This window comes from Rissa tridactyla, chromosome 2 (assembly GCF_028500815.1).
Source record: "Rissa tridactyla isolate bRisTri1 chromosome 2, bRisTri1.patW.cur.20221130, whole genome shotgun sequence".
Taxonomy (NCBI): domain Eukaryota; kingdom Metazoa; phylum Chordata; class Aves; order Charadriiformes; family Laridae; genus Rissa; species Rissa tridactyla.
This window is the reverse complement of record NC_071467.1, coordinates 145,195,790-145,223,621: the sequence shown is the minus strand read 5'-3', so window position 1 is coordinate 145,223,621 and position 27,832 is coordinate 145,195,790. Positions and strand designations below refer to the sequence as shown.

Below are 27,832 nucleotides of genomic sequence, written 5' to 3'. Positions count from 1 at the left end.
ATCTGGATTGTTAAAGGAGATTTGCTTCCATACCAGATACACACAGAGGAAGATGGCTACTTGCATTTTTGTTATAAAGGCTACAGTAGCTTCAGCCTGAAATATATGCATTTTTTTGTAATGACCACAGAATTAAAATAGGCAATGCATAGTTTGTTTGCAGTGCCCATACCAGGGATGTATTAAGATCAAAATGTATGAAACATAAGAGACGGAATGAAATAAAAATCTTTTCAATACTCCTATTGAAATGAAATACTTTGTTTGATCTTTTCATAACAGGTATTTGATGGTCCTAGCAATGAAGCACCACTTCTTAGAAAACTCTGTGGGACACAGCATCCTCCCCCTATCACATCCTCCAAGAATATGATGTACATCCGACTGCACTCTGACACAACCATCCAGCACAGGGGCTTCAGTGCTCGCTTTACTGAAGGTAATTTTGTCATTTACATTAATGCATATTTATCTGATCACCAGTTTGTTTGTATTACACACAATCTTTCAGCACAGCTGATAACGGGAAGTGTTTCTACACATGCAGCATACCAGTGTGTATCTTTAACAGGACTGAATCTTTCCAATTTATATTTTAAAGAATTTAAAATCTAAGGATCATCTTAGATTCTTTGATTGGGGAAAAAAAGTACTTTTTATAGCAAGGCATCTAGCGCACGTCAGCTGCCTCTTATTCCTCCTCCCTAGAGGGTTAGCTACCCATAGCTGTCCTGAGAAAAATGTGCAACTGGCAGTTTCCACAGGCCTAGTGACAAAATAACATTTTATATGTCTATCCATGCGCATGAATCTAAAACGCTATAAAAGAATTCTGTGTGGTGCTGTTGATGAAGTTCATGGATTCAGGCCTGCAAACCCTGCCAAACATCAACTATCCAATTTGTGGAGGACTAATTGGTATTTTACATGGCTTCCTTTTTAATGAAAAATGATGCCAACTGGGCAGATTTTTTCATGAAGTTACATACTATTTGATGACTGGTGATTTTCTTTTTTTCGCAATAACTTCGGAAACATTTTTTCCCCGAGACATAGCCATTTAGTTTTTGCAGAGTAAAATCCCTTTCTCTCATTTTCTTCTTAGGATTCTTTTTACTATAAATTAGTACTTTTCACAGATATTTTTTTTCTTTGAAAATATTGTGAAAAATCATAAAGAAAAGGAAGAATTTGCATCAGCAAAAATCTCAGGAACCTCAGTTAGTGAGATACCAGTTAGTTAGATAGCTAATTAGTCATTTCTGACTAAGAGCTATGAGAGCCTAATCTGTTAAACACTCTCAGAGCGCATTTACTGGATTAGGCCCTGCACAAATCATGCCTGGTGAGCAAGTGCTCCCACCTAGGATGGAGGAACCCAGCTTCCCTCTTCCTGAGAAAACCCTGTAGGTCCCATCTCCTGCTTGGATGTTTTAGGGAGCACAGCACGACAAATGTATCTCAGTCTGGTACTGAACTCCCCACCCTGCTGTTTAAAGCAGCTGTGTGTTAAACTCGAACCTGAGGGGTTATGGTGAGTCAATATGCTTGGCAATGATGCATGGCAGCACTCAGCACCGTTAGCCAAAGTTATGCAGTCAGCAAAGCTCTTGCACATGCGCAATGTTTCACACAATTGCAGTTTTGTTGACGCAGCTCACAAGAGGACCATGCCAATGCAATGTGATGCCCTCCTTGGGCATTGGAAGTTTCTGGAGAGTTTCTTAGGATTTTTTTCCTTCCTAGTTGGCAACACAGGCAAATGATCAGAGGAATGGGTATGTGATTGCACTACCCTGAAAACAAGTTATATTTTGGCCCCAATATTATCCTTCTGGGCTACAAGGAGTTGATAAAGATGAGATCTGTTCCCAAGTCACTCTGGCTTCTCTCAGATGGTCAGCCAGGTGCAGCACGGCCTGTGGAACCAGGTCAAGAAAGTACATCTGGTGCTGGGAGCTAGTCCTTGAGTCTCTTTTTCTGATAAATTACCGTTGTGAATTTTATCCTCACTTCACATTGATGTAGCATGTTACATTTCATGCATGCATTTTCACCACAGAATCTAAGATATGTGGCTTGTATATATAAATATATATGTGTGTGTGTATGTGTTTCATTCTAAAGCATGCGGAAGTTTCATAGAGTCAGATTCAGTTGGGGCAGCAATTTCCTCTCCTCTATATCCTGCCAAATACCCAAACAATCAGAACTGCAGCTGGATTATTCAGGCTCAGGAACCATGTAAGTAAAAACATCTTTTATAGTTAGCTGGGATGACTAACATCCTCATCTTCTTTCTGTAATAACAATACCAAATTCCTCCTTTATTTCTCTAGGAAGTTCTGCATCCTGGTAGTTGGAGAGTGTGGCTCTCTTAATCTGTCCTAAATCAGATTTCACTGTAAAAGATTTAGTACATAGTGAAGAAAACAATTTATAACTTTGTCATCTTAGCTGATTTAGTGTGACCCAAGTGTTGCAATTATAAATGAGGTGTTGAATACTATGTGAAGTTGGATTGGCCCATGAGAAAATCTAAGGGTTTATACATAATTTAAGCACCTGTATTTAGCTGACCTTATTTTGGTCTGGATTTTTCAAGCTAGAGTTGTGTTAGATCAAATCAATGCTGTTAACATTTAAAAAAAATAAATTAATTAAATAATGAGAAAAAGTACACAGGAATTTCAATTTCAAATTGCAAATAATAAAATTTCAAATACAAATTATAAATAAATAAATAAACTGGTCTTATGTGCATAGATACACCCTCAGATGTTCCTGTCTACTTTTAGGCAGATTTATGATTGATCATAAAATACCAAATATTTTCCATTAGATACTGATATTACCTTTAATACCCAGTATTACTTTTACATTGTATGAGATTCCTGATTATTATTTACAATTGGGTAATAGTATCCTGGTAACATCATTTAAAATAAATATATATTTTTAATAGCAACTACTGAACTTCAGTTGTTCATCTGATATTTAGCCATTGCTGTTAAAATCACAGAATGTTCTGACCACATTTATAAATTTATTTTGCTGAGTTATAAAATGAAAATCAATTTGCCAAATAAAACACCAAAACAAAAATCAGGGGAGATAAGCAATACTTTTTTTTTAGCATAGGTTCTTACACAAATACGCGAAAAGGATGTCACCAAAGCTGTTCCTCACCTACACAACATTTATTTTTAAAGACAATTTTTTCCTGGACCCAGGTGGAAAACTCATACATAGCTGTTGTTTCCTGAATTACATCATTATGAAAGACCAGAAAAACGCTGTATAAGAAGTAGCCTGTGTATGTAGTGATTTCCTCTGCTTACCAGCAGGCCCACCACATACCACAGGTTACAGATACACGTGGCTTCGCTATGCCAGTCACACCGCATCACAGGCCATGGCCACATACAATGGATTTAGCCAATGGCAAACCACAGCAGAGTTCCTGCTCCGCTTTTACTGAGAAGGCCAACAAGTCTCCTGCTCTTGCCACCCACTGTGTTTTCCCTTTTTGCTTTGTATCCTGAGGACCTGCATTGATAGCGGTAATTGATTGACCGGACAGGACACAAAAGAGTGCCGAACAGGCAGACTATACAGCTGAATGTCAGTCACTGGCACCCTGCTGAATGCAGCGCCTGGGTCCATGTCTGTCATTTCAGCTTATTCTAGCTAATTAGTTGTAGCCCAGCGAGAAGCGAAATATTTGTGTCAAATTCAGGCTTGGTCAATGTGGGAGAAAACTCAGTTATCATCTAAATCGTGAGACCTTCTGACCCGCTCAAAGTGCACAGGAGCTCTAAGGCCAGGAGTAACTGGTGTCACAAACTGGTGTTGAGGACAGCCTCTCTTCTTCCAGTTGTAACTTCACCTTTGTTCATATCAGACAAGCAAGAGCAATATGAGGGTCAAAAATACCCTGAGTCAGAAATCCTCTTTTTCAGGACGTAGCCTGCAGTCCAAGGGTATGGAAAATCCAATCCCATACAAATATAGCTAAGTGTAGTTAATGATCCTTTAACCAGTCCAATTGATGTATGTATGTGGAACATTACAAAACGATAAAAGAACCGGGTCTTTCTGAGTCTGGAGCAGAGCAACGTCAATTCACATTTTGTCTGGATCAATGGTATAGATCGCAAAGGGACAGAAGGTCATGGATGTGTAGAAATAAGTTTTGTTTCTGAATGTGTGTAAATGTTCCGTGTTGTATTTGCTGACATTTTCAGTATATAATGAAGCTGTTCAGACTGTAGGAAATTTAGATTCACCTGTATGTCTATAGTCCTACACTTCTAATGTCAGTTGTACTTGAAAGTACTGAAATATGAAGAGATTTACCAGGATGTTTGCAGTAAGGATTAATGCATTTCCATCAAATTCACTCCACATGCCAAGGAATAAACTACTACATATGTTATGCCTTGTGGGGACTGATTGACTTCAGGGCAGAAAAGAAAAGATGGTACATTTGTTTACATGTAATTATTTCTCTGTGAAATGACAAACTTCTTTTTAATTTTTCACTCTTTGCTGTTGCCAGTCAACCACGTCACACTCTCATTCACTGACTTTGATATTGAAAACAGTAGACACAACTGTACGACGGATTTTGTGGAGATTTTGGATGGGAATAACTATGAGGCTCCTCTTCGAGGTATTGTACTTTTCCCTTGTTTATTTAATACATAGAACTACACCCAAGGAAAGCAGGAGAAGGTTGTCTGTGAGGACTCTCCTGCTTCATGGAATTTCTCTGGGAAAGGAAGCTCCTTGTCCCCTCTGGCCAGAGGAGACCGGGGATGGAGGATGAGTCTTCAGTGTGAATGGCCCGGTCCTCTCAGGCACTGACTGTATTCCTGCTAACCTGCAGGTTGGAGTTGACTCCAGCTGCCTTTTCCTTCCTCCTCTGCAGAACAATATTGGGAACCAAGCAATTCAGTTTAAACTGAATTCACAGTTAACTGTAGAAAGACATAGTGTAACCTGCACTCATAAGCACAGTCCACACTAAACACAGGTGAAGAAAGCTGCAGACTTCTGGGAGCAGAAAATGGATTTTCCTCAAGCCCCAGAAATCCTGACTTTCTGCTTGTTCCTGAATTTTCTACAGTTTTCTCCTGACATCTCTGTCCAGAGCTATCACCTACAAGTGGCAGGAACAGCCTGGAGCAGCAACATTCAGTGCTTATACTGCCAGGAAGCCATGAGAGAGCCCTGGCCACAGGGTGGTCCTGACTCCCCTCTCACCCCCAGGGCTGCCTCAAATTCCTTTCTGGGAAATTCAGAATATCTGTGCCTGATTATGCTCTCCCCTATTCTGCTTTTGTATATGCTTCTTTGTCAGGGGTGAGGCTGTACTCAATTTAACTGGTTAGTAACCAAGAGCAGAACTCATGTTTTTGGTCTCCTACCCTTGGCTTTCACTTGGCAAGAGGACCGGGATACTAGCTGCTATCTTTCTTTTTGCTGTCAGATGCCTTTCTGCTAGATCGTGATTCATATTTCTAATCCCCATGTTACAATCCATTACAGGACAACTGGTCTGTTATTTGTCATGTTTTTTCATCAGAAACCAATTGAGTGAAATGGAAACTACTGTCAGATATATTTGATGGGATTTTTTTTTTTCAATTAGGCTGTAATTTCTGGATAGGGTGAACACAGACAAGCTCAATAATAGAATAGCCAGTGACTAGGGTATCTGAAGTGCAAGGGGTCCTTCCTCTGTTAAAAAAAAAAATGCCACAAGAGTTGAGTTCTGTGCTAATGAAACAGAGTATTTCATTTTTACGTAGATTGAATTGACAACTGCAATTGTAAGCAACAAATGTTACTCCTGGTTGCTGTCAGGCATTAACCCCAAAAGTTAAATTAGCCATAGTAATTACATGCTGAACACTTTTTTTCTCTGTTTCTCTCTGTCTTGTTCTCTTTCAGGCCGTTACTGTGGCACGACTTTACCACATCCTGTCACTTCTTTTGGTAACGCCTTGGTGGTGAACTTCATCTCCAACAACAACACTGCTGCCAGAGGCTTCCATGCCACCTATGCTGCATCATCATCATGTAAGTCTATATGACAGGTGTTGCCTACATTATGTCTCCGACTTTTAAGAAAAATAACGGATCCTGTATCTCCCTGTGTCTCTCACATTCCCTGTTTTGAAATCCCATATTGCCCTTCCTCTTTTTGGCCACGGTCTCACCAAGTATATCAACAAGCTAAAGAACAAGGAGACAAGGAGAAATGCTTTCTTGATTAGCAAATGCTCTGGCTCTACCGAGATTTATTTTTTTTTATGTCATCCATCTCAAGCCTCTGCTGTCTCCTTCTTGTTGCAGCCTGTGGGGGTACTTTCCACATGGAGAGAGGAGCTTTCAACAGCCCTGGCTATCCTGAGCAGTATCCGCTCAACACCGAGTGTGTCTGGAGGATTCTCAGCTCCCCTGGCAACCGGCTCCAGCTGTCCTTCATGTAAATGCATTGCCAGGGTTATTATTCAGCCCTTTAACAGACCTGAAGGAAGGATGCTCTGTGTTTATTAGGAAATGTAATTACCAGATGATAAAGCTGAAACATGTTTTTAGAGTAACTTGGAAAGAGAACACAGCAGTGGTTAGCGGCAGCTTGCAATCAGTGTTCTCCTGTCTTAATCACTGCTTGTGTTAAGGCATATACAGCATTATATAAATAGGTGGTTTATTGTTCAAGCAACGTGGGCTGCTGAAGAAGCCAATTCTCACTTGCTTATAAACAAGAAGAGGAAATTTGGCATTGCTCTGCCTTTTCTTTACAAAGGAAATTCCTACTATTTCCTCACTACCAGATTCATTGTAGTATTTATTATATAGCTGAGTAATATAAAGGGCCCAGATACTCTACAGATTATAGGGTTAGGATTGATATTAGAATCTTCAAAATTTCTCCAATAATTATAGCCGTGGAAGTATGATGGGGCCAGGAGATATCTGAAGGAATTTTGTTTTCCCTTCAGCAAAGTAACTTTCCTTTGAAGACTTCTGACAGGACAGTCGTGCGTGATCCACAGAACAATGTGGAGTCCTTTACCAGGGTCGTTAGGTTGTTCTTTACCCATGATGTGGATTTCTGAGCCTCTCTGTTTCCCAGCATCAAACAGTGGCTGCTGCCAAGAAAGAGAGCACTGACCCTTTGCAAAGCTTATAAAAAATCATCAGGAAAAGAAAAGTAATTCTGAAACCTGCATTTACAGTTAATCAGGACAAAAGGAAAATTTTCCCGGTAACATGCTGACTGCATAAGGTGTAATTTGTTAGGCACATACTGATTCACTCAATAAACTCAGTAAAAAGGACATTCTATTTCCCCTTTACTCACTGAAGCAGACAGAAAGTACTGCAGCCTGAAAACATTTTCCAGAATATTTGCTACAAAATAATGAATAACAACTTTTCAGAACCAGAACAGAAATCTAGTGTGAAGCAGAAACTATCAGCGGAACTTACATTCAGTTATATAAAGTGACACTGAGTAGATGTAAACCCTTTTTTTTCAGCTACGCATAGCTGAAAAGCAGCTGAAAATACTGCAAAGCATGGAGTAATTGTGTTAGAAAGCAGTATTTATTTTAATTTTTTTTATTTAACGTTAGTGGTTTATAAAGTTTTGTTGGCATGAGGCATTCATTTTCTTCAGCTCAGTCTGAACAGAAATGCCTGTCTTGCAATTTGAGGCTTAGCTTTAAATTAGGCTGAAGTATATCCAGATGAGTGGTTGGAACCATTTTGCAGCGTGTGTACACTGAACACATATGGCTATATTCAGGACTGAAGGGGGGAGTTGTTACCAGAAAATGAGAATGCACAAATATTTAGGGCACTGGTTATAAGAGGCACTCTCTGGAATCTTTACTATTCATAGCCTGCTTCTGAAAAGTATATTGGATTGAATCAAAGCACTTCACTTAGAACAACATAACGTTTTTTAGAATATATTTAGCATTCAGCTTGGTGCGATAATTTAGAATTTGTAAATTGATTATTAAATCCCATTCCTCTTCTAAGGTAAAAATTGGTTTAGAAGAATTCATAACAATTATTATTTTGTGCACCCAGCTATGTAAGACTCAGAGAGGCCAGAGAAGCGGTAATATTTTCTAATTCTGGAGAAACTGCTAAGGGATTTCTGAGCTCTGAGATGTTAACTACAAATGAATCTAGGCCCCTGGAAATTGTTTTCTCACAAGAGAGCATACTGAAATAATACACATGTGAAGGGGCTGCGAACTGATTTGAAAGGCTGAAGTATTCTGAAGTATTCTCTTCACCCAATAGATGTATACTCAGTAAATAGTCTCACCTGGGCTTATATTAAAAATTGGGTTTATATACCAGGGGCTTTCCATGTTAAATGGTTGTTGTTGAAGACCCAACACATATCACAAGGGCTTGAGAACTCTTTAAAAATTACAACTTTGCAAACTGAAGCTCTGTCATAAAATAAGGGGCCAGAAAGGAGAGAACCCTGTATCAGTAGCACTGCAGGTAATGAGCAATGACTCCTGAGTTCTGGAGGGTTTTGTTGCTGTCCTCTTCTTAACTGTTACAGTAGGATACCAACTACAGGGGGATTTGTCACCTGGCAGGGCAAACCCTGAAGAATGTGTCGGTCATATGCCTGCTAATGCTGTTCTACTGCTATTGAAACAGAGCGTTTCAGGTGGAAAATAGTAGCAACTGCACCAAAGATTACCTGGAGATTCGTGAATGGAACGACACAGGCACGCTGGCAGGACGATTCTGCGGGAACTCCTTGCCTTCAAATTATACGTCTACTGTTGGACATATCCTGTGGGTCAAATTTGTCTCAGATAGCTCAGGCACTGATGTTGGCTTCAGGGCCACATTCTCTCACTGTAAGTAAAGTATATTTAATTGAAGACTCTTTTTCTTTCATAACACTTCCAAAACGGTTCAAAGAAATGAACATTTGGTCCTGTAAGGTCTATTAGAAAATGCTGGTTGTTGTCAGCAAGGGTGTGAATTCACTTAAAAAGTATTTTGTAAGATGTCTGCTGAATATAAAGGGATATTCTAAAACGTGTCAGAACAGAACTCGCATGTATGTAACATAATCAGAAGAATTAGACATTAAATTCTCTCTTTTTAAATTATCATAATAGACAAAATTGATCATATTATGCTTCCAGAAGCAAAAACCTTAATGCATTATAGAAAATAAAATCTTCTCTATTTCATTGACTGTTTTCTAACAGTTTATGACCTGGTTTTCAGATTCTTCCTTCAGCAGTATTGGGCTGTGAAGATATAAATAAAAGCTATATACTAAAAAATTTTATGGCAACCCAAGTTTACCAGTAGCCTGTTACAGCTAAAAATATCTGACCACATGTCTTTGCAACCTGAGAGTGAGCAATGGTATTTAATGTTTATGTTGCCATTTATTAGGCAATTGACAAATTAAGAAAAATGCATTTATTTCCCAGCTGTCCATTTTGCTTGTTGAGTATGACAGTGTCCGTTTTCTGGTTTGGATCTAGATGCCATCAACCAAGGAGTAGAATTAGAAGAAAAAGAATTGATGCCAGTTTATAGCTCCAAAATTGCAAGGGACCATTGCAAACATCAGTCTGACTTGCTGCATGAACAGACTGCTAAAGCTAAACATCCACAGCCACTCTGATTATGCAAGCTAAACTTGTAATAATTTTCCTTACTTTGAGACTTTTACTACTCATTTTCAAAAGGAATTATCAATAGGTCAGAGCTCAGTGAAATCAAAATCATTTTTCACCAGAACACACAAAGGTATTTTAAACATATCATTTTATTACTTAATGCTTCTTGGGAAGAAATGAACGTGAAGTAGGCAGAATCAGGGGGGAATTTAGGTGTGCCATCTTCCCACCTCTCCTACGTGTAGAGCCACATGGCTTGAAAGGGTAGTTTCCTTCAGATAAGGACACATCGCATCCCCCACAAGAAGAAAATAATTAGATGTGCATCCTAGGACCGTCTGAGACACAAGTCTATGCCTCAGAGCGCTGTCTAGTCCTAAGTAAATTAAGTCAGATGGGCTGAACTGAAAGCTATATTCCAGGCTGGGCCCCATTGCTTCTTTTAATCTACGTGAATTTAATCTGTGTGAAATGACACTAGTTTGTCTCTTTCTTGTTTTTCAGTGTATGGAAATGACATTGTGGGAAACAGAGGACAAATAGCTTCACCACAGTGGCCCAGAAGTTACCCTCACAATTGCAATTACCAGTGGCGGATAAGCGTTAATGCTTCACAAGTCATCCAGGGCCATATCCTGCAGATGGATATCGAAAATCATCACAGATGCCGTTATGACAAGCTAAAGGTGATTTCATTGTGATGTTATTTTATTTTAATTAACTTCGATAAAATGATGAATAGAGAAACCTACAAGAGGAATGGGAAGAATTTCTGAGGATCTGGTTTGCCTTATTGTTTTTGCTATGTCGTCTTTTCAATAATTATTAGCTATAGGAAGGGTTACATACTCTTTGGCTCCCTAACAGATATTTCCAAGCTGTAAATTTGAAACTTATCAAGAATAAGTCCACAATGGTGCAATCCTGAATTTTCAAATCCAAGAATTTCAGATACCAGATTGAACTTTGCTCTGTGCTGGTTCAGTTGTGGACAACAGTGACAATAACATCTCAGTGCCTCCAAAAATAAATTGATTTTAAAATCATACAAGGAACAATCCTTTACTTGCGCCTTCTTTGCTCTCTGGATCGATAATTGCTGTTGGCAGTAGGAAGGTACCTCTTTCTTCCTGTTTGACTGTTTTTCTTTACCCTCCTGTAATACGGTCTAGCCTTTTCACCTGGCTAGAAAATACAGTACACATGGTGCTAAGCAAAATGGAGCAACAGAGGCAGCAACTTCTTTCTGAACTTAGCTAAATGTAACTACTTAGTTAAAAAAGGTAAACGTCATCTTGTCTGGGGTTTTTTGTTTGTTTGTATTTTTTTTAACCGGCTGATTCAATAATTATCCTTTTCTTTCATCTTTGGGAAAAAGAAAGTTAATACTAGTTCAATATATTCAGTATATTCAATTCATTATTCATTGACTGATATCCAAATTTAATATTAGTTCAGAAAGGAAAAATAACTTTTTCCTTTATATCATGTCAGATTTTAACAGTGTCTTCTTTCTTCTCACTCAGCCTGCCTTTCTTTGTCCCTCTGAAACCAAAATGAGTTTCTTAAATCAGTTAGACATTCAGTGGATGTGAATCAACCTGACCTTTAACCTGACTCAAGGATCAAATCTTCAATGTGATGTTAATGTTTATTTAATATTTCCTAGCTTTGTCTACTGGACATTTTATACTGGGGGGAAGAGGACAAGAACACAAATGGGTTTGAAAGGTGGCAAAAGAGAAGCATCTTTTAACTAGCTAAGATTTTGGCTTATAAATACATAAAATGAAAAAATATTATTGCATATTTATTTGATAGAATTTGAATTGTATGTGTATATCTGCCTGTGTAAGGAACACCACTGTTCTCTCTGCAGATTTATGATGGGCCCACCATTCATTCTCGTCCCATTGCAACATACTGCGGTGCAGATCCTGCTTCTTTTGCATCCTCTGGCAGTTCAATTACAATCCAGTTCCAGTCAGATCCATCTGTGACTGGAAAAGGCTTTCTTTTGGAGTGGTATGCAGTGGATGCTTCTGGTGTTACACACACCATTGCTCGAGGTGGGTTTTCAGTGGTTTGCACAGTTAAAAGTGATATATCCAGTATATACTGAGCTTTACTTAAAAAATTCCAAACCAGCCTCCCCAAAGAGAAAGCCCCTAGCTATTAGCAAAGGGAAAGCTTTCACTAACATTTTAGTTAAGCATTTTGATAGCTTTTTAAAGCAATTTCTGGGGACTTTCAGATATACAGTGTTTTAAAAATAAGCATGTTGATAGAGGGGCGTTTTTGTTTACACAGGTATTTCATGAAAGCTAAACATTTTATATGCTTTCATGAGAAAGTATCCCTCTTGAAATACCATTCTTAAATCACTGGCCATTGTCATATGAAACCATTCACTATAATGCACCTCATATCCATAAATAAAGAGAATATGCTAAGTATGATCAGGTACCTCTAACAAGAAGAAGAGGGAATATGCTTCAGATTTTCTCCGTGCAAGTTCAATAAGAGAAAGTTAAGACTGACTAGGACATAGTGCAATGTCTTCTCTAAATCTGAAGGCAGATTTTTGGGGACAGAGGGATTAAAGATCCCTGGATAATGGCAGTATGTAATAGGTTTATGTGCTGGCAGAGCACTGAGCCACTAGATATCCCAGCAAGGACTCCGTCTTGATCTAAACCTTAGCTGAGGTGTTAGGAGTGGAGAAAAACTTCAATTCCAAGAGGGTAAAATGTTTATGTATTATTAGGTATGTATGCACTGTTCCTTTCTGATATGCAACCTGTGTTAAACTGTGGTAGATGCTTATAGGTCTTTTGCTAGATGTTCCTCAGGGTAAAATAGGTCACATCATTGCTGCACCAGGTACCACAGGAACATCCTTATAGCTCAGGATTTTCAAGTTTTATACTCTCAGTTCAAACTGAAGCTTGAAGAAATGCATTCCTGTGACTCCACATATCATCATTGTGCCCCCAATGTGCTTAATTATAAATCGGTCATCTTAAATTATATGAGGGGAGTGTTCACTTTAAAAGGAGGATGCTTTCATTTTTGTCTTCTTGTATGTGACAGGTGCATGCGGAGGGACTGTAACAGCGGAAGAAACACCTTCATTCCTCTTCTCACCGGGCTGGCCCATGAGTTACAGGAACTTTGCTGACTGTGTGTGGCTTATCAGAGCTCCTGGATCCACTGTGGAGTTCAATATCCTGGCCCTAGACATAGAATCTCACAGCTCATGCAACTATGACAAACTTATTATCCGAGATGGTGAGAAGCCAATCTTGCCCTACCACGACAGCATGCAATAGATACACAAGGTCCCAGTACCTGGAATTCTCATGTCCATTTTGCTTATGCAATCTAGATAGAAATGGGAGTACGTTCTAAATCAGTATTCTTCCTCTATGCTGAGACATTCAGTTAGTTAAAATAAAACTAGCAAAGTGTAGCAAAATACATAAAAATATATCTCAATCTGTAAGATGTTGAAAAACCACTTGCCTGAAAGCGTGAGCCACAGCAGCCAACAGGCAGATGTGAACTGATTTGGTTTTAACATTAACATTTCTTCTTTTGATCTCAGGAGACACTAGTCTTTCTCCAGTGCTGGCTACTCTGTGTGGACGAGAACCTCCTGGCCCAATAAGATCAACTGGAGAGGTGATGTTCATCCACTTCATGTCAGATGCAAGTGTCATTGGAGCCGGGTTTAATGCCTCTTATCACAAAAGTAAGATTTGTTTCTCTTCTTCCCCACGTAAGTGTCTGCCTTGCTGCTAACAATGGGTAAGGAAAGGAAAGACAAGACTCTGGCATTTTTAACAGTTGTCTACAGTCTATCTAATTAATCACACAGACCAATTATTCACATCTCATGAATATGCATTAATAAATGTCTGACTCTGCAAAGGTAAAATTTTCTATTTTCCCAGTGATGTAATACAATAAAGCATGATTCAAGCAGACCAGTCACTTTTCAGAAGTAAGAAAAGTGTACGCCTGTGTTTATAACAGCTCGGCTGAAGGTGAAAGAATGCCCTACTAAGAGAGGGAAATAAATGACTCAGAGCATAGACACAAAACAGGGAGAGACAGATGCAGAAAGCTGTGTAAGTTGCAGCAGGAATGTCAGCAGTTTCCAGTGGCACTCCTCCCACATGCACCCAGGGATGATAACAGATTCCCGAATGGGCTGAGGCACCGAGGAAAGTGTTATGATAACAGTGGACAGCCAGGGGAAGTTTTTCTGGCTGGCAGCTTGAGTAGGTGACAGTGGTTTGGTCCACAGCTACAAGCAGTGTACTTGGACAGTGTAACAATATGCTCATGCCATGGGAGGTCCCTGGCACAGCTGCCTGCTTACTCCTCTGTTAAGTCTGAGAACTGAGTCTCACTATCACGATGTTTGGTGTGTGTCATGTTGCAATCTAGTAGCTTGTATCTGGGAGATCATTCATTGTGTGCATTGCTTGATGCCCCTGAACTCTTCATACACTTGCTTCAACATTTGGTTTTACCTGTCATATCTTCCTTTTAGGAGACAGGATTTTTCTCCAAATGAATATGTGGATAGTTGACGCTAATATTTTTTCCTTTGCTTCAACTCCTTTTTCTCAGGTTGTGGAGGCTATTTGCACACAGACATGGGTGTGATAACATCCCCCAACTACCCTCAAGACTATGGTCCTAATCTGAATTGTTCCTGGCGTGTAGTGGTAACCTCTGGATCTATCATTGCTGTCCATTTTGAACAGCCTTTCCAGGTTAAGAGTGAGGATACTTCCTGCAACCTTGGAGATTATGTAGAGGTGAGGTTATTATCTAGGACACCAAATCCTCAAAGCTATTAAAGCTACTGAATCCTACGGATTTCAGTGTCAGTAAGGCAGTCCAGGTTGTCAGGGGGTGAAAATACCAAAGAGAAATACCAGAGATATTATTTCTCTTTCTGTGTCTTATTTATTGCTGTGCATTAATTAGTCACTAGATTATTGTTTTCCCCCACGACTGAACGCATTAAGATGGTGTGTGCTCAAAGTTTACATTCCAGGGCTGTTTGTTTGAGTGACATTAGCAATTTTTCTTCTTCTAGCTGAAGAATGGGTTAGATAATGCCGCCCCACCTTTGGTGTCTGGAAGAGGGAATGGTCGGTTTTGTGGAAGCAGCTCCATCTCTACCATGTACACCACAGATAATCAGCTGTTTGTCCACTTCATTTCTGACAGCAGGAATGAGGGTCAAGGATTCAAACTGAAATATGAGGCTAAGAGTCTAGGTAAGTCTAGGAAATAAGCTTAAATTCTGCAACTCAATAGAAATAACTTGGAGTTTGTCCTCCTAAAGGATGTTCTTGTTGTAAGTCCCAACCCTGGAAAAATCAGATGTCTGCAAAAACGTCCGGTTCCCTTTTTTAGTGCATGACTTCCGATCCTACTCCCAAATTTCTTCTTTTTAAAGAGAGTCAGCTCCAGGTCACAGAACCTGGAGATACTAAAGTTAAAAAAACAACTTATGGGGAACCCTTCAGCAGTGAAGTAGCATCATAGTTAGGAAGAGATGTTCAAAATTCATACTGTAAAGGAAAAAAAAACCTGGAAACAAGAACATTATTCTGAACATATAGTACCCTGTGCAAGTGCTAAATGATGTCAGGAATGATTTAGGCTATTGTGTCTAAAAAGGTGGTAACATTTGTCACAAATTTTACTCCCAGCTGAGAAAATAACATGCCCTGCCAAAGCTGACATTTTTTGAAAGAATGAAAAAAATTGAGACTCAGGGCCCAGGGGTAAATCAAGGACTTGGCATTTGCAGTTATTCCACTGTATTCATGACGTGCCACTTGGGACACCAGGAGACCTCCTGTTAAAGCGTGTAACTAAACACAACTAAGGCAACATGTCAATCTACTCAAATTTTTAAGTGCTTGTTTCCTGCCTACTTTTCCCTGCTGCCACAAAAAAATCATTCTTAGCATTACTGTAGGGGATTCATGAAGGGTGAAGGTGAAGCTGTATAACAGTATTTCTACCACTTCAATACATAAAACTTGACTAAAACCCCGTGTTAAACCAGTATTGCCAGAACACAGCGAGGGTATTTGACAGAAAAAGTTCTGGTCAAAATAAAGATATTTTTGCAGGATAAAGGACCTAAACAAATCCTAATGTTTGCTCTGACTGGCATTCCTCACACGTTCATTATTGTCTCAAACAGACATTTCAGTTTTGGAAAGCAGAAGTGGGGAATGATTCACAGAAGCATTGATGTGTCTGACTTGTAGGCTTTCTAGCTCTTGGGAGTTGGGATAGGAACAAGGCAAGAAATATGTTTCCTGCTTGGTTTAGAAACAATCCATGGGAGAACTAATAGCAGTTTAATTCAGGGCCTTAAACATGTGGAAATGAGGACGGCTAGGTAAGTAGCAGCACAGGAACATAGGATTCTACTGCATTAAAATGTTTTCCCACAGTAAGCAGTAAAATGCGCTTGTTTTTGATGTAACTATATGACACCACAAGGAAACTGTGTTGGAATATAGTGATAACTCATATTTTTGATGCCTCACCCATTTCCTTAACGTGCTGTTTTTTATTGGCGATCTTTTGTTTCCCAGCTTGTGGAGGGAATATTTATATCAATGATTTCAACCCCAGTGGATATACATCTTCCCCCAACTATCCAAGCAATTATCCCCCGCGTGCTGACTGTGTCTGGACCATAACTGCTCCTAATGGACATGCAGTAGAGCTGCAGTTTGAAGATCAGTTTTACATTGAACCTTCACCAAAGTATACATCCATATTATTTTGCCTGTGTTTTTTCACAGACTCCATTCTGATTATTCTTTCCCTATTACTTCCTCTAATTCCTCCCGGAGTGCACTTCCAGATTTTCAATCAAAAGTGGTTAGGAAATTTTTGTGAGAGATCACTGAAGCTATCAGGCCATTGGTATATATTCCTAGGACTTTGCAGTGCATGACAGAAATGAAATTAATGTAACAGACAGAGCAGAAGCATCCATGGTACAAAGGTGCTTTCTGCATAATCTGTGCCCTCTAGTATTTTCATATTCAGATTTTCAGACATTATGACTCTCAGGTGCTTTTAAATCCACAAAAATTACCACCACGACAATTTTTTTCTCTGCTCCACTGCTTGTCTGGCGATTTGCAATGGGTCTACGTGTTTTGCATCCGCTGCCTGAAGCATAAAACAAGGCCCAGTTTCCAGCTGATGTAACTTCATTGATTTGGGTCTGGACCACTATGCGGCAAAGGTGAGCCTCACCTGTGAGACCATGTCCAGAAAAAATGGTGCAGGATGGAGAATCCCAAAGGTGTCCATTCTCTCTGGCTTCCCAGCACACTGCACCATTCTGAAGGCAAAGCTGTTAGTCTTTCTATGACCATCTAAGTAAGCCCCCGGATTTGAATTTTTATTGCTTTCATCTGTCATATCTGTTCCTTAATTCAACAGTCACCAAGGAGACTTAATAGGGAAGATCTGCGGAATCTGGAGGCTGCCAAAAACATATGTTAAAGATGGTCACAACTACTTTATCAGTGCTGTTCGTACCCCTCTCCAGGACTTGCTTCTGTCAATTCTGATCTGGTCATAGACTGGGCTTGGGATGAATCTTTCTCAATGTTTCTGGCACTTCTTTTGATTCAAATATTACATAACTATCATCGATTATGAACTTGTTGATTTTGTTCTGGTCACACTGCGTGGAAACTGATCTAATTCACTACAGATCATGGCTTTCAGTATATACTGAAATGATTTCAAACCACAACTGCTATACATTGAACAGAAAATTCTCTCCTCTTCTAGCTGCACTTCCAGTTACCTCGAGCTACGCAATGGCGCTGACTCCACTGCCCCCATCATTGCCAAGCTGTGTGGAGGATCAACGCCAGGCTTGCAGAGGTCCTCAGGAGCTGTCATGTACCTGAGGTTCAGGTCTGACAGCAGTGCCACACACGTGGGATTCAATGCTAAATACTCCATTGGTAATGCTTACATTTATCAATTTCTTTGATTTTAGAGAATATTTTGGTCTCAGTTGTCAGGTTTTTGTAATAGGGCTTAAATCATGCCTATGAGGTGGACTGACAGATACGTGCCTCTCTCAATCGGTGTTAGAGCTAAGGCATCAGAATCATATGGGTTAACATCAGCATGTTCTGCACCTAGCTAGAGGTGAAAATTCTGGAAATAGGAATAGAAAAGTGCTCGTAGATCTGCAGCAGTCAAAAAAAAGACTGGATAACCTCTTGTCAAAGACAATTATCAAAGGGGCAGTAGAAAAAAAGGTTGATGTGGATAAAGTCATGTAACATGATTTGATTTTCAGCATGCAAAATTACTGCCACTTTCATGAGCAGGATCCTGAAAGGGAATGCAAAGATCATCTGAGAGATGGCAGGAGAAGAACAAATTAGGAACTTCTCTATGTAAATGTAAATCAATCTATAATATCAATGCTGCTAGACAAACAGACTCAGCAAAACAATGGACACAAAAAATGAACAAACAGTAAGAACCATTATTTGTCAGCTGGGAAAAGAAATACTTTAAAATTATTTGCTCTCAAGCTGCAAAAACAGGACTAGAAAACACTATCAAAGTTTTAAAATTAAATAGAAAATAGACTTAGATTAGATTCAGAAATATGCAACTTTTTTTGGTTTTGATAATGTTAATAATATTCCAAGAGTAGCAGCTATTATGTTAATGTCGCTCCTATAGAAAAGTCTAGGACTGTTAGTTTCTCAAAGGCAAAGTAGTGGACAATATTGCTTTACACAGAGTTTTGCTGATTGTGTTAGATCTCAAATGCTTAGGCCAATATAGTGTGCTATTATATTTCTGAATGTGAAAAATGAAACAACTTGCAAGAGAACATTGTTAGTATATGAAGCCACAATTTATATTTATCCATAAAAGATCTAGAGTATTTCAGCTGTATGCCAGTCATCCTGGAAAAAAGCACTGATCACTCAGAAGAGCAGACAGTATGAACACAACTGTTATTGCCATGAAAAAATTTCTGACTAGCAGACACACAGAATATCCTGTAAAATCCAATAAATTCCACCTGGGAATATTATTTGCTGTAAGCCTTAGTACTATGAACTTATGTTTGCAGGTACCACAGAGAAATCAGTTTTCAGAAAGAGGGAATATTAAAAATAAATAGCTGTTTCCCAAATTGTGCAGAGATCCCTTACCAAAGCTTCACAAGGAGTGGAACTTGAACAGGAAGGGACTGTAGGAAAGGGGAGTCCGAACCATAGCTGTAGGCCCAAAACAGCAGTCAATTTTTGTCAGTCCTAAAAAAATTTATATCCACATTTAAGAAACTAAATTTCTTTATACTTATCTGATACAGCTGCCCAAGACTTTTTGGTAAATATGAACATGGGTAGAGATTAGATATAGACCTTGAAATCTGTGAGTTTATTCAAATTAATAAGGGATATGACAGAGAGGAAGGGATGCTGGGATGCTTGCAATGGAAGGGGGTGTGTGGGAAAAACAAAAACAAACTAGAACTGGTTGAATTAGGGGAATGTGGAGAATTTTTAACTAGAAGACAATTCCTGTTTTATTCCCACACCTAGAGAACAAGTAAGTTGTGCCTTAGCTTTAGGTCTGATTTAGGAGAAAGGTCATCTCTCTGAGGTCCTTCAATCACCCAAGCAATGTTCTTCCTTTTGCAGCTCCCTGTGGCGGGACAGTGATAGGACAAACTGGCATCATTGAAAGCATGGGGTATCCTGAGCTTCATTATCAAGACAACCTGCTGTGTGAATGGTTTCTGCAGGGTCCCAGGGGCCACTATCTTACCATCAGACTAGAAGGCCTAGATATTCAAAACTCCTCCGAGTGCGCAAATGACTTTGTGGAGATCCGAGAATACAACGCTTCTGGTCTGAGAATTATTTCAGTGTTTGTCTTCCCTTCCCTAATACTACTACGAAACCTCACCAGAGGTTCCTGAAAGCATTTCCCTTTGGGTACAAAGTGAGCCTTTTCAATGTACAGTATTTGCTTCTGTCTGCCTTGCTTGCTGAAGCAAAGTAAGGCAAACAAAGCCCTTCTATTTCCCAGCAAAAACTGGATTTTACTAGTTTAATCCTGCCTGTCTGATTGAATTGGACAGTGATCCTTCAATATAAATATGAATAATATATTGATATAAAATTGTCTTTCTGTATCTGATTTTTGCAGGAAATTTGTTGGGCAGGTACTGTGGTAATACTCTCCCTGATGCTGTGGACACCTCTGACAGTTTTGCTTACGTCAAGTTTGTCACTGATGGATCAGTCAATGCCCGAGGATTCAGACTGCGCTTTCACTCCAGTACTGAAGGTTGGATTTGTAAGACTGCAGGTTACTTTCAGGGAAGCAACATATACCACAGACCATAATTGCACTAGTACAGCCTATATTGTGGATCACTTATTCTTGGAGTGCTGTGTATTTGCTCTGAAATTTAAACTCTGGGGGAAGTATGAACAGAGCTCTCTGATTGCTACTTAGTCGAGCTGAAACTTTGAGCGGCAAGCACTCTCCCGCTATAATGCCATCAGTGGTAGGCCTCACGCAATGAGGCACACTCTTCCACACCTTTTCTATCCATCAATCAGTCCAGGGACATTCTAACATACCCTCCCCACATCCCTCTTGATGAGGAGGAAGGTAAAGAAGCGCTATGGTTTACCTTTGTGTTATTCTGTCCCTCTGAGGTGAGTGGTACTCTTAGATCTCCATAAATCCAATAGTTTTTAACCAATAGGTTTTAAGCAGAATCACAGAACTGCAGAGCTATTGAGGTTGGAAGGGACTTCTGGAGATGAGGTAGTCCAACCCCTGCTCAAGCAGGGTTGGGTAGAGGATGCTGCCCAGGACTGTGGCCAGTCGAGTTTTGAATGTCTCCCAGGATAGAAACTCCAAAACCTCTCTGGACAACCTTTTCCAGTGTTCAGCAACCCTCACAGTAAAAATATTTTCATACGTTGAGATGGAATTTCCTGTGTTTCAATTTGTGGCCATTGCCTCTATTCCTGAGCACGACGACTTCAAGGAGCTACTCTGATCAGAACTAAGGACATAGACCTATCCCTGCTTCACAATTCTCTTTCACATTCTTCAGTGCCCATGCAGTGCTTGTCCTGCCAAAATATGGCTACTTTTTAAGAAATTCTTTGCAGTAGTGGTCATGAAAAATTTGCCAACTCTTCTTAACTCTTTCCAGCTCACTCAAAAGCTCAGCTGAAAGCTTCCTTACTCTTTTTGTTTGCTTCTGCAATACAGTAACACAGGGGGAAACAAATTTCCGAAGAATGTTACTCCACTCCCAGGATGCTGTTCTGCAACCATGGAAGAGAAACTGTATTAGCAAAAATTTAATGCAGGTGGATACACAGATTAGACTATTCTGCAGGAGTCTGTGAGGGTGAGGAAAGGGACTAACTCTCCCACTGGACTCCATTAAACTATATCTCTGTGTTTTGAAAGGAAACCAAGTGTAAGGTGGTAAATTTATACCATTAATCTCAGAAGAAAAATGCACTCTATACCCAAGACCTTTAGTGTTCTTTCCTCAGAGCACACTTTGATATTCATAACAAAGATAGGAAAACCACAAAATAACTGTACTGAAAAAGTGTTGCTTAAAATCCTTGAAAGCTTTTTCTCTACCCCTCCTAACCAGCACAGGAAAAACACATCCTTCATCATTACCCACTCTAAGACCATGCTCGTTCTGTGCAGCTCTGCCCAGTCATCTGAAAAGCAGAAATATCTCAATCCTGCCACAGCGAGAGGCTTGTATCACTTGACATCAAAGCCTGTGGGTCACTCCGAAGCCTGGCATGAGCCCTTCAGAGAAGGGAATGTTAATAATTAGACTAATTGGAGCTGCTATGGTCAATTAATATTCAAGTACATTTATGGGTGAGTGATAAGGACTGGCAGGAACTTAGCTGTTTAGAAAAATATATGGACAGGACAGGCATAATAAGTCAAGCTCTCGGGATATCTTTTTCTTGCATTATTAAAGTTGTTTTGCTATAATTCTATAAGCAATGCTTTACTCTAAGAAGTATCCCAATATTTGGGTATTTCAGAATGTGGTGGGGATTTTACTGCCCCTGTTGGAACATTTACTTCACCCAACTATCCCAACCTGTACCCACATAATCGAGTGTGTGAATGGAGGATCACAGTGGAAGAAGGGCGACGTGTGACTCTAATCTTTAACGATATGAAAACTGAAGAACACTGGAGTTGCTCATCAGATTATGTGGCTGTGAGTATTGGGCGTGAAGGCAGAAAATGCTCTTCCTAATCCCTTTATGGAGCATTAATGGACGTAATAGAGCTGAAATGTAATTTATAGGTCTACATCTGGTTTTAAGACAAATCATAATTTAATCTGGGGAAAACAGATAAATGAGAGAAAGTTAGCTCTGTAGGGTGTCTAAACTCATCTGCTTGTTTTACAGTATGGAAAGTTTTGGAATTATGGTCTAGGCAGAGGGGAGGACTTGAAGAAATCATTGGAGTTGTCTGTCAATTATGGAAGAAAGCTTTGGGGTTTTTGAAAGCTTTCAATGTCTCTTCTCTGTGTACACAAAGACCATCAGTCAGTGCCAGGTCTCTTGACTTTGGAACTTGTTACTGCTGTTGTTACTTACTGTCGTCAATTGGAAAAATAATAAAAAGAAAGATAAAAAGCCAGAGATTGCACCAAATGGCTACTACTTTGTTGGACCTTGCATATTCTGAAAAAAGAAAGGGGAACCCCAGGAAATTCTACCTCTTTATCACCACCCCATGTCCAAAAAGATAGATTTTGGTCATTTTGTCATCGTTATTTTAGATTTGTGGTTATTTAGTACAAAAAATAAAATAAAATAAAACCTGGCACACAGAACTGGACCTGGTCCAATGTACAAATGTGTCAAAAACATGATTCCTCTATGAAATTGCAGGAATAGGAGATCTAGTTTAGTTTTCCATTTGTTCAGATTAGCAGTGCAAAGACAGGAATTAGCTTTAGTGTGATCAGAAGCTAGCCCACGCACAAGTGTGTGGGGGGGAAGTAGCTCTCCCTTGTGATTTGTAAATGATGTTCTCCTGTTTTCCTTCACAGATGCTTTAGACAGACCATGGGGAGCTAGCTTTTTATTGATTAATGAAGTAATGATCTCTTAAAGGAAGATCAGTTCTGCTAGCTTTTGTGCCTTCAGCACTCTAACATATTCCAAATCTCAGTGGGAAACATCATTTCTGCCTCACTTGCACTGCTGTGATAGTACTGGAAAGAAGGAATTAACTCCTAGGCTAAAGGCTGTATGAAAGAAACTGATCAAAATATATCTGGATCATCAAAAAGTGAAATGTTTGAACTAATTAAAAATGCCCACCAGCATTTAATATGTTGGAGGAAATTTTGATAAAGCTGATATAGATATTCTTAACAAGAATACAAAGATGATAATTTGAAATGGAGTGAATATGAACAGTAGCTGGCATTATTAAGTGATTGAAGATATAAATATTGAGCTAAAATACAGTATTTTTCCCAATAAACCTATTTCAATTTCTGTTTGGTTTGTGGTTTGGTTGGTTTTTTTTAAAGAGAGAGGGAATATGTTTGTGTTTCGCCAAAATAAGCAAGGTACTTTTGATGTTTTACTTCAGAGCCTCATCCACTCAAGACAATGGAAATTTGTTCCAAGTTTTTGAGTAGATTGGGGAACTAAGCTGATGTGAGGAACATCAGTGAATCTTGTATTAAAGATGTGAAACACTGTTAAATCATACAGGAGATGCTTGTAAGACTGTATTTTGATCTCATAAGAGTTTATTTTGACCCAACAGGTTTACAATGGCCTCAGACAGAACTCTCCCCGGCTGGCCAAGCTATGTGGTGAGGTAAATCCAGGCACTGAGGTGAAATCCTCTGGAAACACAATGAAAGTAATTTTGGTGACAGATATGTCCCATGCAACCAGAGGCTTCAGCGTCTCATACACGTCTAGTGAAGATGCAGGTAGAGTGTGTTTTTGAATTGAGTGACTGATCTTTGGTGAGTCATTTCATAGCTAAAGTATTGGCACATGTCAAAAAAATGACCTAAACAGAAAAAAAAAAATCTCTGATACGTTTTTTTCTCTCTTACATCTCTAGATGGGAGTAGATACATATCTTTAATTAGTTGAAAGGACTTGAAAAAAATGGGGAATCTCTGGGAGTTATGGACTTCATGTGCCTGTTATGTCAAACTTCAAATGGAAAGAACAACCTCTCTTATGGATCACAGTCCCTTATTCTCACTACTGATTTATGGTTTTGTACTTAGTCTTGAGTAAGAGGTGGTCTGAAGTGGCCTTATTCCATGAAAAATCCAAAAAGCGTAGAGCCATAGACAACTTGAATAATTCAAGTGCTTCCTTATTACTCATGGGGGTAATTAATTTATTGCAGCTTGTGAAAGAGCACAGTTAACCTACTTTTGCAAGCTCAGCCTCCTGAGAGGAGGCAGCTGGCAAAGCCCTATTACTACTACAGCCTTGAGTCTTTTGATTTTCCAACCCCCCCGCCAAGCATCCTACTGTAGCATAAGCATACTGCTCTTGAGAGTATGTTCCAGAAAAATCTTCTCTTGAGTCTAGAATTAGGTAATAGGTAGGGCTGAGCAACACTGAACTGGAGCCGCAGCGGGATTTTATCAAAATGTTAAATAATGCTTGTTGTATTGAAGGTGCTGATGAAATATTTCATTTGATATTGTGAAAAATTGTTGTTTCTTTGCTTTACACATGTGTTTTTAAAGGCTTGCCAATAAATTCCAGGACACTAGGCCAGAATTCCCTTGTACACATCAGTAAATTATGAAAAAAGAAGATGGAAAAGGTTTTGGTCTAATCAGTATATATGCTTGCTGACATGTGTGTATCAGAATAAACATGGGCAAGATTTCTCTTCATACAAGAATTATTACTATTTTTAAAGAAATTATATTTTGTCTCTGCAGTCTGTGGTGGAACCCTGATGGGACATGGAGGTGGGAATTTCTCTTCTCCCGGCTACGATGGTGTCAAAAATTACACAAGTAACCTGAACTGTGAATGGAGTGTTGAAAACCCCTCCCACTATAATTCATCCATATATATATCTTTCGAGGATTTCCACTTGGAACATCACCAGGATTGCCAGTACGACTACCTAGAGTTACGAATAGGTTTGTATGTTTAGCAGGAGAATGGATTAAGGCTATCAAGATTCCAGTTATGCAATTGTGTTTGTGCCAAATCTTTTTCATATATATTTGCAGAGAATGATTGTTGTAGGATCTGAACATTTGAGAGACTGTTCATGCATGCCTTCCATGTTGCCTTCTAGACCAAGAATGGGATTTCACTGCCAGCGCAATGGATTGGGTCACCCTTTCCTTCAGGGGAGAAAATGGAAAAGTGGATAGGTATCTTGAGGTGATAAATTGTTTTGGTGGTTGGAATACACACCTGACTTTCTCTTTACAAGGGACAATACAAATTTCACTTCATCTCCCTTGAAAGATGGCAGTCGGGAGAAGTTGGAGTCATCAAAACAATTTATTTGGTCCACAGCCCATTCTCTCCCTGCTCCTGAAATATCTCCAGGGACAGCAGGAGCGGAGTAAAGAATGCTTTAATTATTCATAGCCTCTGGGCTGCATACCCACTTCATAGCCCCCTTTTGTGCTCTAAAAGATGATTCTCCAAAACCACATCCATATTTCCTGTGAGACTGCATCACGAAATATAGACTAAAGCATTTAAAAGGAAGACAATCACAGGATTAATGCACCAGTAATATCTCTGCATATTTGAGCATCTTTAGCTATCCATAAGAAAAGGCAACTGGAAATGTTGTATGAAAGTCACTCAGCTAATGCCAAGTGTAGTATGAAACCTCCAGCTGTCTCCTTCGCTGAAAGGCTGTATCTATGAGTCCCAGAGAGAGCAGGTTCTAATTTACCAGGAAATCGTTTCTGAAAGGTGTGGGGAGATTGAGAGCAGGAATCCGTTACATCCTTATTTGCATTCATTTCAACAACAGCTCTTGGTTGTATAGCGTCAGTTTGTCCTGTGTACAGCCAAAGCATGCACAGCTGTGTAGCCTAACAATTCCCTCCCATGTATGCACTGGAGCTCCAAAATAATAGAAAGGCAACTCAGAGAAAGAAATAATAAAATATATCTGGTCCATTACTCATCAGTTTCCACTACTGCACTTTATTCTGAACCTCAGGCCTCCGGGCAATACAATCAAATGAAATAGGAAAAAACGTTGTCTTATTTTGCGCTACACAGCTTGTCGTCTAAATAGTAATGTTAATTTTGGCCATACTAATGGATCTTCAGTTTCACAACCAGTCTCATGTCAAAGGCAAAATGCCCCAATTCAGCTACGTATGCTGACAAGTAACATTTAATAAGCACCGAGATGCAAATAGTGCAAAATATCACTAAACTTGGGCGTGTGCTGTTTAAGACTCTCAACACAGCAGATGCGAATTTGGGGAAAGGTCCAATTCAACAGTAAGTCACCTGAGAGACCCCAAATGAAGCTAAGATGTGTAAAATTGCTTTGAGTTATCCATGCAACACACTTAATGGTACTGAATGAAAAAAAAAAAAAGCAGAATTGACTTTGTGTATTCACTGAGAAATGTTTAATCTAAAAAGACAAAATAAATATTTCAAATTTCTGAGGGTAAGGCTTTATATTAAGTTATTATCAGGCACATGCATGTAGTCTGTACGTGGTAGTACAGCTGAGCATGTTGCTACAGTGAAATGTACTTCTAATTTTTGGCTTTTGTGGAAGACTCTTGATTTTGTCTTTCAAACCATTACCTTCAGTTTGAACCAAATCTTACAGCACAATCTTTTTGTTTACATTGTCTGTTTATTAACAGTCTAGATCTCTGGCCAGCTGGCCATTCACGAAAGCAGTGACTGGTGCCACACTGTAGAGACTGAGTAACTTGGGTAACATCTGTCACATAGTCAATCACCTCATAAGAAGTGCAAAAAAGAAAAAGTACACTTCACATTTTAATGCTCAAGGTAGTTATTAGTATTTTTTCCCCAAATCATTACTTATCATGAATGTCTTCCACTTGTACAGCTCAGTATCACTTTTAGTGCACGTTAACAAGACAGGTTTTAGCATTTTTATATGTAATTTACATTAACAGAATTTTATTATATGTCACCTTTTATCCCTGCACTTCAAGGCATTTCAAATGGTGGCTCTGTCACTGTATATGACAGAAAGATAAAGTTACTCAGCCACATTACTTGGAATAACCGTGAAAGGGCTTTGAAGAGCGCCCAAAGTTTCTCCCTCCTGCTCTAGCGCCTTCTTCGCAAGACCAGCCTGCCACCCTGCGTGGAGCTAGGAGTTGCTTTTGAATGGAGACTTTTAAGACCAGCAGCCTGCCGTTATTAGAGAAGCAAACTTAGGAATGGCATTGCCTGGATGTCATGAGGAACACTATTACACTTATTTTCCTTCTCCTGAGAATACACCAGTAATAAACAGAAACTGTTACTTCTGCCAACGTGATGGCTTACCCCAACATGAACAAACATTCAGCATCACAGAAGCACAATGGCCTGTGTTGTGCTTTCTTTTTAGGTTTCAAAGATTTGAGCAAATGCTGGCATTTTTTTTGCCATACAGAGAACAGTATTTTGAGCTCCCTGGGAAAGAGATGCCCACTATTAATATAGCAATGACAGCTTGTTCATGGATGAAGCACTTCCCTATATGGTAGAAAGCTCAAAATCCCTGTTGACTTTTAATGAGGATGTCACCAACACATAGGCTCAATAGGCTTCCACGCAATCAGGTCCTTGGGCCCTCTCTTCCCACTGTTCTGCCCCAAAACATCTGCAGTTTTGGGGCAATTTCTGTGTTTTCAGGTCTGATGGGTCAAAAATGAAAGTGTGCAGGATGGCAGGAAGGGGAGAGAAGGAGCCCAAGATATTAAAAGGATCATTAACACAGCTTTGGAGAGAATTTCCTTGTTGTCG

General features: G+C 39.4%; 1 protein-coding gene across 3 annotated transcripts in view; it reads left to right on the top strand.

The window, feature by feature from the left end:
* Nucleotides 1-27,832, top strand: part of CUBN (cubilin) — a 148,473-nt gene that overhangs the window by 81,265 nt on the left and 39,376 nt on the right. For 2 of the 3 annotated variants that reach the window (XM_054192490.1, XM_054192489.1), the window contains exons 32-50: nt 283-439; nt 2,128-2,244; nt 4,562-4,675; nt 5,959-6,087; nt 6,364-6,496; nt 8,710-8,915; nt 10,203-10,384; nt 11,578-11,767; nt 12,792-12,989; nt 13,306-13,452; nt 14,340-14,530; nt 14,815-14,998; nt 16,340-16,514; nt 17,562-17,740; nt 19,454-19,663; nt 19,965-20,105; nt 21,866-22,047; nt 23,625-23,796; nt 24,781-24,987. In XM_054192490.1, coding sequence (XP_054048465.1) covers nt 283-439; nt 2,128-2,244; nt 4,562-4,675; nt 5,959-6,087; nt 6,364-6,496; nt 8,710-8,915; nt 10,203-10,384; nt 11,578-11,767; nt 12,792-12,989; nt 13,306-13,452; nt 14,340-14,530; nt 14,815-14,998; nt 16,340-16,514; nt 17,562-17,740; nt 19,454-19,663; nt 19,965-20,105; nt 21,866-22,047; nt 23,625-23,796; nt 24,781-24,987 — 3,214 coding nt within the window. The remainder of the gene's footprint in view (nt 1-282; nt 440-2,127; nt 2,245-4,561; nt 4,676-5,958; nt 6,088-6,363; nt 6,497-8,709; nt 8,916-10,202; nt 10,385-11,577; nt 11,768-12,791; nt 12,990-13,305; nt 13,453-14,339; nt 14,531-14,814; nt 14,999-16,339; nt 16,515-17,561; nt 17,741-19,453; nt 19,664-19,964; nt 20,106-21,865; nt 22,048-23,624; nt 23,797-24,780; nt 24,988-27,832) is intronic. The other variant, XM_054192491.1, reaches the window with a different exon arrangement.